Below are 13,296 nucleotides of genomic sequence, written 5' to 3' on the forward strand. Positions count from 1 at the left end.
CTTCCATTTTATGGGCCTGGAGTGCCTTTAAGACCATGACTTGGTCTCCTACTTCGAAGGACCGTTCTCTGGAATGTTTATCATACCAGGCCTTTTGCTCTTCCTGAGCATCCTTTAGGTTTTCTTTAGCAAGGGCTAAAGAGTGTCGGAGGGTGCTTTGTAGGTTGCTTACAAAGTCTAGAAATGTTAGTTCCTGGAGAAGGCGTAAACCCCTCCCATTGCTGCTTCACCAAATGTAATGGCACCTTAACCTCGCGGCCATACACAAGTTCAAATGGTGAAAACCCTAAACTGGGATGTGGTACAGCCCTGTAGGCAAAAAGCAACTGCTGCAACACTAGGTCCCAATCATTGGAGGGTTCATTTACGAATTTATGTATCATGGCCCCCAAAGTTCCATTAAACCTCTCCACCAGGCCATTGGTTTGATGATGGTAAGGAGTGGCAACCAAGTGATTCACCCCATGAGCTTCCCACAGGTTTTTCATGGTCCCTGCCAGGAAATTAGTTCCCGAATCTGTAAGGATGTCGGAGGGCCAACCTACCCTGGCAAAAATGTCTGCTAATGCCTGGCACACACTTTTAGCCGTGGTGTTGCTTAAGGGTACTGCTTCCGGCCATCGGGTAGCAAAATCCATGAAAGTCAGTATGTACTGCTTTCCTCTGGATGTCTTTGGGAAAGGACCCAGAATATCCACAGCTACTTGCTGAAATGGGACTTCAATTATGGGTAGTGGCTGGAGAGGGGCTTTAACCTGGTCTTGGGGCTTTCCCACTCATTGGCACACCTCACAAGACCGGACATAATTAGCCACGTCCTTGCCCATTCCCTCCCAGTGGAAGGACTTCCCCAACCGGTCTTTGGTTCTGTTCACCCCAGAATGGCCACTGGGATGATCATGGGCTAAGCTCAAGAGCTTTACCTGATACTTAGTGGGAACTACCAACTGTCTTTGAGGATGCCAGTCTTCCTGGTGTCCACCAGAAAGAGTCTCCTTGTATAAAAGTCCTTGTTCTACAACAAACCGGGATCGGTTAGAAGAGCTGAGAGGCGGTGGGGTGCTCAGTGCCGCTGCCTGAGCTTTCTGAAGGCTGTCATCTGCTTCCTGCTCGGCCTCGAACTGTTCCCTTGATGCTGGAGACATCAGTTCCTCCTTGGACTGTGGACTGGGGCTTGGTCCCTCTGGAAGCGATGCAGGTGCTGGGGCTGTTTCCATTGACTGTGAACCGCTGTCCGCTGGTGCACTATGTGGTATCTCAGGCTCTGTCTGAGCCTCTTGGGTAGGGTTATCTGCTGCGTCTGCCAGTTCAGGCTCACTGGTGCCCTCTGGCGTTGGAATGGAAGACGGGTTTGCAAGCGCTGGACTCAGTGCTGGCAATGGGTCTGTTGCTGGTCACGTTGCCAGTTCCAGTTCTGGGACTGGCTTTGGCTGGGTCTCTGGGATTGGATCCACTATGGCTGTTGCAGTCGTTGGCAGGGGATCCAGTTCCACCACCTTTGTTTGGGTCTCTGGTAACACAGACGGGGCCCTGGTGGACGGCTCAGGAACAGGGATGGGGGTGCAAGCTTGCTTAGTCTGGCTGCAGGTGACTATTCCCACCCTCTTGGCTAGCTTCACATGGTTGGCCAAGTCTTCCCCCAGCAGCATGGGGATGGGATAATTGTCATAAACTGCAAAAGTCCACATTCCTGACCAGCCCTTGTACGGGACATGCAACTTGGCTGTAGGCAAGGTTACAGACTGTGACACGAAGGGTTGAATTGTCACTGGAGCCTCCGGGTTGATGAGTTTGGGGTCCACTAGGGATTGGTGGATAGTTGACACTTGTGCCCCAGTGTCCCTCCAAGCGATAACCTTCTTTCCGCCCACTCTCAAGGTTTCCCTTCGCTCCGAAGGTATGAGAGAGGCATCTGGGCCTGGGAATCTTTGGTGTGATTGGGGTGTAATGAACTGTAATCGGTTGGGGTTCTTGGGGCAGTGAGCCTTTATATGTCCCAGTTCATTACATTTAAAACATCGCCCTGCTAAGGTATCACCGGGGCGATGTTGGTTGGTGGAGACTGGTGTGGTGGGGTGAGAAGGCATCTGGGGTTTCCCTTGGGATGTGGGTGGGGCCTTGGGTTGTCCCCGGTGGTAAGGTTTGGTTTTGGGTTGCCCCTTCTGATATTCGCTCCAACTGCTACTATTTTTTTTTCTTTTCTGCCACCTCCACCCATTTGGCTCCAATCTCCCCCGCCTCGGTTACAGTTTTGGGCTTCCCATCTAGGATGTACCTTTCTATTTCCTCAGGAACATCCTCTAAAAACTGCTCCATTTGCATTAGGAAGGGCAACTCTTCCGTAGATTTAACATTTGCTCCTGATATCCAGCCATCCCAATTTTTCCCAATGTGGTAGGCATGTCAGGTAAATGACACATCGGGTTTCCACCTTAGGGCTCTGAACCGCCGACGGGCATGCTCAGGTGTTAGCCCCATTCTGATTCTGGCCTTGTTTTTAAAAAGTTCAGAACTGTTCATGTGTTCTTTAGGCATTTCAGCCGCCACCTCTGCTAAGGGTCCACTGAGCTGCTGCTTCAGCTCTACCATGTACTGGTCTGCAGTGATGCTGTATCCAAGGCAGGCCCTTTCAAAATTTTCTAAGAAGGCCTCAGTATCATCGCCTGCCTTGTAGGTGGGGAATTTTCTGGGATGGGAAGGGGTACTTGGAGAGGGGTTGCTAGGATTGGCTGATGTATCCGACCTAGCCCTTGCCACTTCCAGCTCATGCTTCCTCTCTTTTTCTCTCTCCTCCATCTCTTTTTCTTTCAGCTCCATAGCTCTCTTGTGGGTCTCCTCTTTGGCTTTCTCTTCCCTTTCTCTCAGCTCCATCTCTTTCTTGTGGGCCTCCTCTTTGGCTTTCTCTTCTCTTTCTTTCTGCTCCATAGCTCTCTCATCAGCTTCTTTCTCGAGTTTTTTTAATTGAAGCAGTCTCTGATGTTTTCTTTCATTTTCTTCTGCTTCTAGTTTGGCCAGTTCTATTTTGTTAGCTACTTCTTTGGTAGTCATTTTCCTGTTTTCTTGTGCTGGGCCACACCCCTCTGCAGTTGACTGAAACTGGGATGTACTCAGCTCAGGCTGCTGCTGAGGTAACAGAGACTTTCTAACTAGCTATTTCCGAGGAGGTAGAAAGAAAAAAAAACAATTCAGCTTGTAAATTCCTTTTACCAACTGTTTGCTCATTGATTGAACCCTTCTCTTAACAAAGGTCCTTGCTAAAAAAAACTTAACACCACTGCCTTCAGGCAAGGAGAGATAAGATATGCATCTACCTTCAGCTCTGCTTTCCAAGCAGCTAGAAGGAAAAAAAAATCTTACTGGCTTTTGGGTTTAAAATGAATCCCACCGCTCTGCCACCATGTCAAGGCTGCTTCCCCACTCTGAACTTTAGGGTACAAATGTGGGGGCCTGCATGAAAACTTCTAAGCTTAACTACCAGCTTAGATCTGGTCCGCTGCCACCATTCCCAAAGCTGGTTCCCTTCCCTGGGAAGCCTTGAGAAACTCTTCACCAATTCCCTGGTGAATACAGATCCAAACCCCTTGGATCTTAAAATAAGGAGAAATTAACCATCCCCCTTCCTTCCTTCCACCCACTCCTGGTGGATCAAGATCCAAACCCCCTTGGATCTAAAAACAAGGAAAAATCAATCAGGTTCTTAAAAAGAAGGCTTTTAATTAAAGAAAAAGGTAAAAATCATCTCTGTAAAATCAGTATGGAAAATAACTTTACAGGGTAATCAAACTTAAAGAGCTCAGAGGACACCCCTCTAGCCTCAGGTTCAAAGTACAGCAAACAGAGATAAACACTCTAGTAAAAGGTACATTTACAAGTTGAGAAAACAAAGTAAAACTAACACGCCTTGCCTGGCTGTTTACTTACAACTTTGAAATAGGAGAGACTTGTTTAGAAAGATGTGGATAACAAAGAGCACAAACAAAAACCTTCCCCTCCCCCAAGATTTGAAAGTATCTTGTCCCCTTATTGGTCCTTTGGGTCAGGTGTCAGCCAGGTTACCTGAGCTTCTTAACCCTTTACAGGTAAAAGGATTTTGGAGTCTCTGGCCAGGAGGGATTTTATAATACTGTACACAGGAGAGCTGTTACCCTTCCCTTTATAGTTATGACAGCACCTATAAGCATAAGTGCAGTATTCCATGGTAACCGACGCACGGATACATTTTAACCCCAGGAATAAACATTACACAAACATCCTAACTAAACAACAAGTCTATTTCCTCCCAGGTAAGTATACTCTGTATACTTACAGAATATGGGTTAAACTCAAAGAAGGTCATAATATCTTTCTAGAAATGTATTCTAAATACTTATTATTTTTTTAGCAACCAAAATTATGCTAGGCACTTTACAGAAAAAACGGGAGCGACAAGGCACTTGTTCAAAGAGCATGTCATCTGAGGCCTAGATCCTACAATTGGATCCTGAGGAGTGAAAGGGTATATACGCATTGAGCCCTGTATGGCCAGAGGGTTCCATCCATTTGGATCCAATTGCAGGATCAAGGCCTCATATTGGACTTCATGCTGCCTCTAAATTCTTTCTTTCTTTCTTTCTTTCTTTCTTTTATAAAGCAGCATCTTTCATGAATAATGTTTCAATTTTTCCCCTCAAGAGGTTTTAGCCATGAAATCAAATTATGTGAAAGATTTTTCTTCAGATCACATTTAGCATTTCAACAGTCCCTTTGACCTTCTTAAATATCTAGGCTGTTCTCTCTCTAACTTGCAATCCCTCTTGTCATTTTTAGGATGAAATATACAAATGGCATTTTATAAATTGGACTAGGCCATTCATCACACTTTCCTTTAAGTGGCCATGGATGGTAGTTGAGGATATGGAATATTAAACTCAGCAATACAAAATAACAGATGACTTGATGGTTGGGTGTTCCCCCCGACCCTCCAAAATCACTTCCACGATTTGGAAGGTTGGATGACACCACTGAGGTCAAGCACATAAGAAGCTCATCCAGATTCTGAGATATGTAAATGTCTCATATAACACTCCAGCAGTTATTATTAAAAAATGCTGCTGAGTTGGATTTAGCAATTGGAAAGAAGTGAAAGGATAATTCTAATTTTTGTTCTTTTGACTCCTTTGTGCTTTACTGAATCATTACATCATAGGATCTATGTTCTTCACAGACACTGAAGTTTTGTATGTTAATATCTACAAAATTGTTATATATAGATAAGAGGAAGCAGCATGGGTTGGCGGTCAGAGCTTTGGAGTGAAAGCCACTTGGCCTGGATCCGTTCCTGACATTGAAAGATTTGTTTTAGGACTTCAGGCAACTCACTCCACTTCTTGGTGCTATAGTTTCTCCATCATTGAGGATAACAATATTTCCCTTCCTCCTGGGATTATGAGTCTTAATTAACTATTGTAAAGTGCTGTGAGCTCCTGCACATGAAATGATCTCTAGAAGAATGTGGTGTTTATTATTATTTGGATATTTCCTCCTGAATTAATCTCATGCCTGAACCTAAATCTTTGGAGGTATTACTAACACAATCCACATGCAAAATCTCCCATTTACCTCAAGGACTCCAGATCAGGACCGTGAGGTGATGCTCTCTGGACAATTATATTTGATACCACTATAGGCTCCTCCATCCAAAACCCCTGCCTAGTCACAGGAACTGTAGTATGGGATCAGACCAGGGCTTAACTTCAGCTGGAGTTGTCCAGAGCGGAGCTCTGGTAGATATTTTCAACCCCCCTGGAGTTTTCATAGCATGTTGAGGGAGGAGGGGAGAGGGCATAGGGGGCTCCGGGAAATACTCTATCAGAATTTAAGCCCTGGAATTAAGGGATCTTCAATTTTCAAGCAAAGACTCTCTGGATGGATATCTGGCTGCATTACCTATTGCTATCAGTCTCATGACCTTCAACCTTCTTCTAGAGCAGGGATGGCCAACCTGTGCCTCCGGAGCCGCATGCGGTTCTTCAGAAGTTAATATGCGGCTCCTAGCATAGGTGCTGATTCCAGGGCTGGAGCTACGGGTGCCAACTTTCCACTGCTCAACCCCAGGCCCTGCCCACACTCCATCTCTTACCCCAAGGCCCCCACCTCTTCTTGCCCCCTCCCCTGAGCCTGCTGCACCCTTGCTCCTCCCCGCTCCCTCCCAAAGCCTCCTGTACTCTGCGAAACAGCTGATCGCAGCGGGCAGGAGGCACGGGGAGGTGCTGATCGGCAGGGCTGCCAGCAGACAGGAGGTGCTGAGAGTGGTGGCAGAAGTGGGGGGATGATGGGGGCTGCTGCTGTATTACTGTGGCTCTTTGGCAACGTATATTGGTAAATTCTGGCTCCTTCTCAGGCTCAGGTTGGCCACCCCTGTGCTAGAGTGTTAACAAACTCTTCAGTAGCCTTTCTTAAGAATGTTCCTGTCACAGACATATGTAGAGCTGCAACCTCGATCTCCATTCCTACTTTTTCTGAACACTATGCAGTTACTCAGGCCTCAGCCTCAGATGCGATGTTTGGCTCTATTGTACTGTCTTCAATCTTGGACTTGACTCCTGTCATAACTATAAAGGGAAGGGTAACAGCTCTCCTGTGTACAGTACTATAAAATCCCTCCTGGCCAGAGACTCCAAAATCCTTTTCCCTGTAAAGGGTTAAGAAGCTCGGGTAACCTGGCTGACACCTGACCAATAAGGGGACAAGATACTTTCAAATCTTGGGGGTGGGGGAAAGGCTTTTGTTTATGCTCTTTGTTTGGGAGTCATTCGCTCCTGGGACTGAGAAGGACCAGACATCAATCCAGGTTCTCCCCATCTTTCTAAACAAGTCTCTCATATTTCAAACTTGTAAGTAAATAGCCAGGCAAGGTGTCTTAGTTTTACTTTGTTTTCTCAACTTGTAAATGTACCTTTTACTAGAGTGTTTATCTCTGTTTGAGGTACTTTGAACCTGAGACTAGAGGGGGGTCCTCTGAGCTCTTTAAGTTTGATTACCCTGTAAAGTTATCTTCCCTACTGATTTTACAGAGATGATTTTTACCTTTTTCTTTAATTAAAAGCCTTCTTTTTAAGAACCTGATAGATTTTTCCTTGTTTTTAGATCCAAGGGGGTTGGATCTGTATTCACCAGGAGTTGGTGAAAGGAAGGAAGGGGGATGGTTAATTTCTCCTTCTTTTAAGATCCCAGGGGGGTTGGAACTGTATTCACCAGGAGTTGGTGGGAGGAAGGAGGGGAATGGTTAATTTCTCCTTGGTTTAAGATCCAAGGGGTTTGGATCTGTATTCACCAGGGAATTGGTGAAAGGTTTCTCAAGGCTTCCCAGGGAAGGGAATTCATTTGGGAATGGTGGCAGCGGACCAGATCTAAGCTGGTAGTTAAGCTTAGAAGTCTTCATGCAGGCCCCCACATTTGTACCCTAAAGTTCAAAGTGGGGAAGCAGCCTTGACAACTCCAAAGCCCCATGCCTCCCTAGAGTGTACTGCTCAGTGGTTACCTAGAGTGGAGCATCCATAGGGACATTACTCAAAGAAGAAGTGAAGGTTTGTCACATTGTGCAGTAACTGCGTTCCTTTGAGATGTGTCCCCCTGTGAGTACTCTACTACTCACCCTACTCCCCTCTGCTTCAGAGTTCTTTGCCATGGAGTTTTGCATCAGAGAAGGAACTGAGGGCAGTTCACCCATGGAACTCTATATAGACACAGGCTTCATGGAGCACATGTGCAGGCTGAATGGGCACTGCTACTTAAAATCTCTGATCTGAGGTACATGGAGCACATATGCACCTTGAGTGGAGCACTCATGAGGACACACATCTTGAATAGGGTTGCCAATGTTCTTATTACAGAAAATCGAACACCCTTGGCCCGCCCTCTGTCCCACCCCTTCTCTGAAGCCCTGCCCCCTCCCTCCAGCCCCCCTCCCTCTGTCGTTCTCTCTCTCCAACTCTCATTCACTTTCATGGGCTGGGGCAGGGGGTTGTGTGTGGGAGGGGGTGAGGGCTCCAGCTGGGGGTGTGGGCTCTGGGGTAGGCCAGATAAAGGGGTTTGGGGTGCAGGAGCGGGCTCCGGGCTGGGGCCGAGGGGTTTAGAATGCAGGAGGGGGCTCAGGGCTGGGGCAAGGGGTTGGGGTGTGGGAGGGAGTTTGGGTGGGTGGGCTGTGACCTGGAGCAGGGGAATGGGGTATGGGTAGTAGGGGCATGGGGTGCGGTATCTGGGAGGGAGTTAGGGTGCGGGAGGGGGCTCTGACCTGGGGCAGGAGTTTTGGGGTTCAGGCTCCAGCCTGGTGGCACTTACCTCAGGCGACTCTCAGTCAGTGGCGCAGTGGGGCTAAGGCAGGCTCCTTGCCTGCCCTGGCTCCGCACTGCTCCTGGAAGCAGCCGGCATGTCCAGCCCCTAGGCAGAGGCGTGACCAGATGACTTTACATGGTGTGCGCTGCCCGCACCTGCAGGCGCCGCTCCTGAAACTCCCATTGGCCATGGTTCCTGGCCAATGGAAGCTGCAGAGCCGGTGCTCAGGCAAGGACAGTGTGTAGAGCTTCCCTGAATGCCCCTGCACCTAGGGGCTGCAGAGACATGCCATCTGCTTCCCGCAGCTGGGTGGAGCCAGGGCAGGCAGGGAGCCTGCTTTAGCTCCTCTGCGCCGCCAACTGGACTTTTAACAGCCCCGTCAGCATTGCTGACCGGAGCCACCAGGGTCCCTTTTTGACCGGGCGGTCTGGTCGAAAACTGGACTCCTGGGAATCTTAATTCTTGAAGAACCAGTTACTGCACAGGGTGAGTAGCCTTCCCTTATGGCAGAACCTTGCGCTTGGGCACATGTACAGTTATAGTGTATTCTCACCTTAAGGGTTGGCTACTTTAGTTATCTATGTAATGTTTCACTGGGTCCACATAATGTTGTTTTTGCTAGTACTTTATTCTTTTCATACTCTCTGAATTTTAGTTGTTGTCAAGAGCAACAGTTTATATACCTCCTGAGTCATAAAGTATGATGTCTGAATTTTGTTTAAACTCCTTAAAGCTGTTTTTATTCCACAAGTGACATCATCAAGTGTCCAATTTTCAAAGTCTTCTATGAAGCAAAGGGAGTACAAGGTGTGTATGTGGGAAGATGTTGTATGAATGTATCTCTGCGTGTTCTTATGTATGTGTATTTGTATGTATGCATGAGTATGTGTGGTATCCATTTTTGTGTTTCTGTGCTTGTCTTCATCTGTGCATGTATGTACTCATCTGTGATTATGCATGTGGCATATGTACACTTTTATGTGGGGGTGTGTGCATGCATATGTTTGTGTGCATTCACGTGTGTGTGTGTGTGCGCTTGTGCTGATATGCTTGTGCATTTGTCTGCGTGTTTATCATAGTGACTGTGCAGAAGTGTGCATGTGAGCACCTGTATAAATCCTTGTGAATTTGGGTATGTTTTCTGTGCTTGATAAAGGCAAAGTAATGCACATTGGAAAAAATAATCCCAACTATACATATAAAATGATGGGGTCTAAATTAGCCATTACCACTCAAGAAAGAGATCTTGACGTCATTGTGGATGACTCTGAAAACATCCACCCAATGTGCAGCGGCAGTCAAAAAAGCAAACAGAATGTTGGGAGTCATTAAGAAAGGGATAGATAATAAGACAGAAAATATCATATTGCCTCTATATCAGGGGTGGGCAAACTATGGACCGGGGCTGCATTTGGCTCTCCAGACATTTTAATCCGGCCCTCAAGCTCGTCCCGGGGAGCGGGGTCTGGGGGCTTGCCCAGCTCTGACACTCCAGCTGGGGAGCGGGGTAGGGAGCTTGTCCCACTCTGCGTGGTATGTAGGGCATGTCCCCCCTCTGGCTCCTATGTGTAGGGGCAGCTAGGGGGCTCCACATGCTGCCCCTGCCCCAAGCGCCACCCCTGCAGCTCCCATTGGCCAGGAACTGTGGCCAATGGGAGCTGCAGGGGTGGCGCCTGCAGACAGGGCAGCGTGCAGAGCCACCTGGCCACACCTCCGCATAGGAGCCGGAGAGGGAACATGATGCTGCTTCTGGGAGCTGCTTGAGGTAAGCGCCGCCCAGAGCCTGATCCCTCTCCTGCTCTCCGAACCCCTTGGTCGCAGCCTGGAGCACCTTCTTGAACCCCAAACCCCTCATCCTCAGCTCCACCCCCGAGTCCGCACCCCCAGCCAGATTCCTCCTGCCCCGGACTCCAAACCCCTGCCCCAGCCCGGAGACCCCTCCTGCATCCTGAACTCCTCATTTCTTGCCCCACCACAGAGCCTGTACCCCCAGCCGGAGCCCTCACCCCCTCCCACACTCCAACCCCCAATTTCGTGAGCATACATGGCCGCCATACAATTTCCATACCCAGATGTGGCCCTCGGGCCAAAAGGTTTGCCCACCCCTGCTCTATATAAATCCATGGTACGCCCAAATCTTGAATGTTGCATCCAGATGTGATTGTCCCATCTCAAAAAAGATATACTGGAATTGGAAAAGGTTCAGAAAAGGGCAACAAAAATGATTAGGAGTATGGAATAACTTCCATATGAGGAGAGATTAATAAAACTTGGACATTTCAGTTCGGAAAAGAAACGATTAAGGGGGGATATGATAGAGGGCTATAAAATCATGATGGGTGGGAGAAAGTAAATAAGGAAGAGTTATTTACTCCTTCTTACAACACAAGAACTAAGAGGCACCAAATGAAATTAATAGGCTGCAGGTTTAAAACAAACAGAAGGAAGTATTTCTTCACACAACGCAGCCAACCTGTGGAACTCTTTGCCGGAGGATGTTGTGAAGGCCAAGACTATAACAGGGTTAAAAAAAGAACTAGATAAATTCACGGAGGATAGGTCCATCAATGGCTATTACCTAAGATGGGCAGGGATGGTGTCCCTAGCCTCTGTTTGCTGGAAGCCGGGAACGGGCAACAAGGAATGGGTCACTTGATGATTACTTGTTCTGTTCATTCCCTCTGGGGCACCTGGCATTGGCCACTGTCAGAAGACAGGATACTGGGCTAGATGGACCTTTGGTCTGACCCAGTAGGGCTATTCTTATGTGCACATTTTTGTCTGTGTGTGGCGAGGAGCATGTTTCTGAGCCACACATGAAGGTACCTGCTTCTTTTGGAAACGCGTGTGTCCATGCCAATACATTCTGATAGAATTGAATAGCGTGTGTGCATGCATGTGCATGTGTGTTTGCATGTGCGTGCGCACGTGTTGAAGCGTGTGCATAGGCCAGGGCCGGCTCCAGGCACCAGCCTGGCAAGCAGGTGCTTGGGGCGGCCACTCCAGAGAGGGGCGGCATGTCCAGGCAGGGCCGGCTCTAGGCACCAGCAAAACAAGCTGGTGCTTGGGGCGGCACATTTTTAGGGGCGGCATGGCCGGCGCCAGAATGCCGCCCCTAAAAATGTGCCCCGGCCGCCCTAGCTCACCTCCCCTGCTGCTGCCACGGCGCGCAAAACAGCTGATTCGCGTGCTGCTACTTGCCCTCCCTCCCAGGCTCTCAAACCTGGGAGGGAGGGGGAGAGCCTGAGTGGTCGTTTCGCGTGCCGCTGCTCCCCCTCCGTCCCAGGCTTGAGAGCCTGGGAGGGAGGGGGAGAAGCGGCGCCCGCGCCGCTGCCACTCGGAGTCTCCCCCTCCCTCCCAGGCTCTCAAACCTGGGACGGGGGTGGGGGGGAGATCCCGAGCGGCTGCGGCGCGGTGCCGCTTCTCCCCCTCCCTCCTAGGCTTGAGATCCTGGGGGGAGGAGGCAGGGATGGGGATTTGGGGAAGGGGCGTGGTTGAGGTGGGGCCGGGGGTGGGGTAATTAAATAAGGGGGTGGGGGCGGCCAAAATTGTTTTTGCTTTGGTCGGCAAAAATCCTAGAGCCGGCCCTGTGTCCAGGTATTCGGCAGCAATTCGGCAGACGGTCCCGCGCTCCTGCTGGGAGCAAAGGACCTCCCGCCGAATTGCCGCCGCGATCGTGATCGCGGCTTTTTTTTTTTTTTTTTTTTGGCTGCTTGAGGCGGCCAAAACCCTGGAGCCAGCCCTGGCATAGGCGTAGGTGTGAGTCCTGCTGGACTCTACCCGGGCCACGTATCTCTGTTGCAGACACTCCGGGAATTACGGTTACTCGCTCACACACAGACACGTCCCCTAGGACCCGCCTCCCGCTCCCGGGTCAACAACGTCCCCGCAGCGCCGGCCAGCGTCGCTGGCGCGCGTCGGCCGCCGGGGGTCGCTGGAGGCGAGTGCGGCGCTCTAGGCCGCTACGCTCAGCCGGGCTGGCTCTATGGTGCTCCCTCTGCGAACCCCGCGGCCCCCCCCGCACCGCGGTCACACCATCCGCCCGCCGGCCGCGGCGCTGCGTCAGCCAGACAAGATGGAGACCGCCGAGGAAGGTAACGCGCTCGCTGGCCGCTATCACCCCTTCCCGGGTGCGGGGGCCAGGCGGGGGGAGGGGGTCCCGGGGGGTGTTTACACTCTGGAGGGGCCGCCCCCAACCCCGCGCCTGGGGCTGCAGGTGCCTCGCGGCGGCTGCGGGGGGGGGGGGGGGGGGGGGAGTCTGGGCAGTGTCGATGGGGGAGGGGTTGCTGGTGGGGGCGGTGCGTGCAGGGGGGTGTCGGTGGGGGAGGGGTTGCTGGTGAGGGGGTGTCGCTTATGTAACCGCTGCGGGGGTGGGGGTGAGTCTGGAGCCAGCGCTGGGGGGGAGGGTGGCAGGCAGCGGGGCCCACCTACGCTGAGCCGTGCGGGGGGCGGGGCGGGGCGGCCGGCTGGAGACGCGGCTCGCCGTGCGGGGGATCCAGCGGCCGCAGGATTTATTGTGACGCCCAGCCCCCCGCTGCGCCCATGTCCGCCCGGTGCGGCGGGCGCTGCTGGCGTTCAAAGGGCGCTGGGCACTTCGGGGGAGAACTCAGCTTGCAGCGGACTAGACGGGCTGCTTCGGTGCACGGACAGTGCGCCGCTTTCAGTTCCCTCGGCAGTGCAGCTTGCCTAGAGCAAAGTCACTCCGCCTGGAGGAGGGGAAATCTTGTGTGAGAGGTGCCCCTGTCCACCGTCAAACATGTATTCTTTCACAGCTCCCTATTCTCTGCCCCCAAAATATCTTCTGATAGGGAAAGGTACTTGGTGCCCCTCTACTTACGTCTTTTGGGAACAGTTAAATGTATTCTGTGTAATTCTTAAAAGTGAAAGATGATTTGGAAGGTCTGTTTCTTTTAAATACAAATCTTGGGTAATGTCAACAATATAAGTGATTAGGGCTCTGCTGGGAGGTGGCAGATCCATGTC

General features: G+C 50.5%; 1 protein-coding gene across 8 annotated transcripts in view; it reads left to right on the forward strand.

Annotated features, from left to right (window-relative positions):
* The first annotated feature begins 12,231 nt into the window (after positions 1 to 12,231).
* The window catches only part of MARCHF6 (membrane associated ring-CH-type finger 6), a 104,946-nt gene continuing 103,881 nt past the window's right edge, over positions 12,232 to 13,296 (forward strand). For 2 of the 8 annotated variants that reach the window (XM_065584214.1, XM_065584215.1), the window contains exon 1: positions 12,233 to 12,407. In XM_065584214.1, coding sequence (XP_065440286.1) covers positions 12,299 to 12,407 — 109 coding nt within the window. In that variant the 5' untranslated portion in view covers positions 12,233 to 12,298. Of the gene's footprint in view, positions 12,408 to 12,952; positions 13,128 to 13,296 lie in introns of those variants that run through there. The other 6 variants (XM_065584209.1, XM_065584210.1, XM_065584216.1 and 3 more) reach the window with 5 other exon arrangements.

This window comes from Chrysemys picta, chromosome 2 (assembly GCF_011386835.1).
Source record: "Chrysemys picta bellii isolate R12L10 chromosome 2, ASM1138683v2, whole genome shotgun sequence".
Lineage (NCBI taxonomy): Eukaryota > Metazoa > Chordata > Testudines > Emydidae > Chrysemys > Chrysemys picta.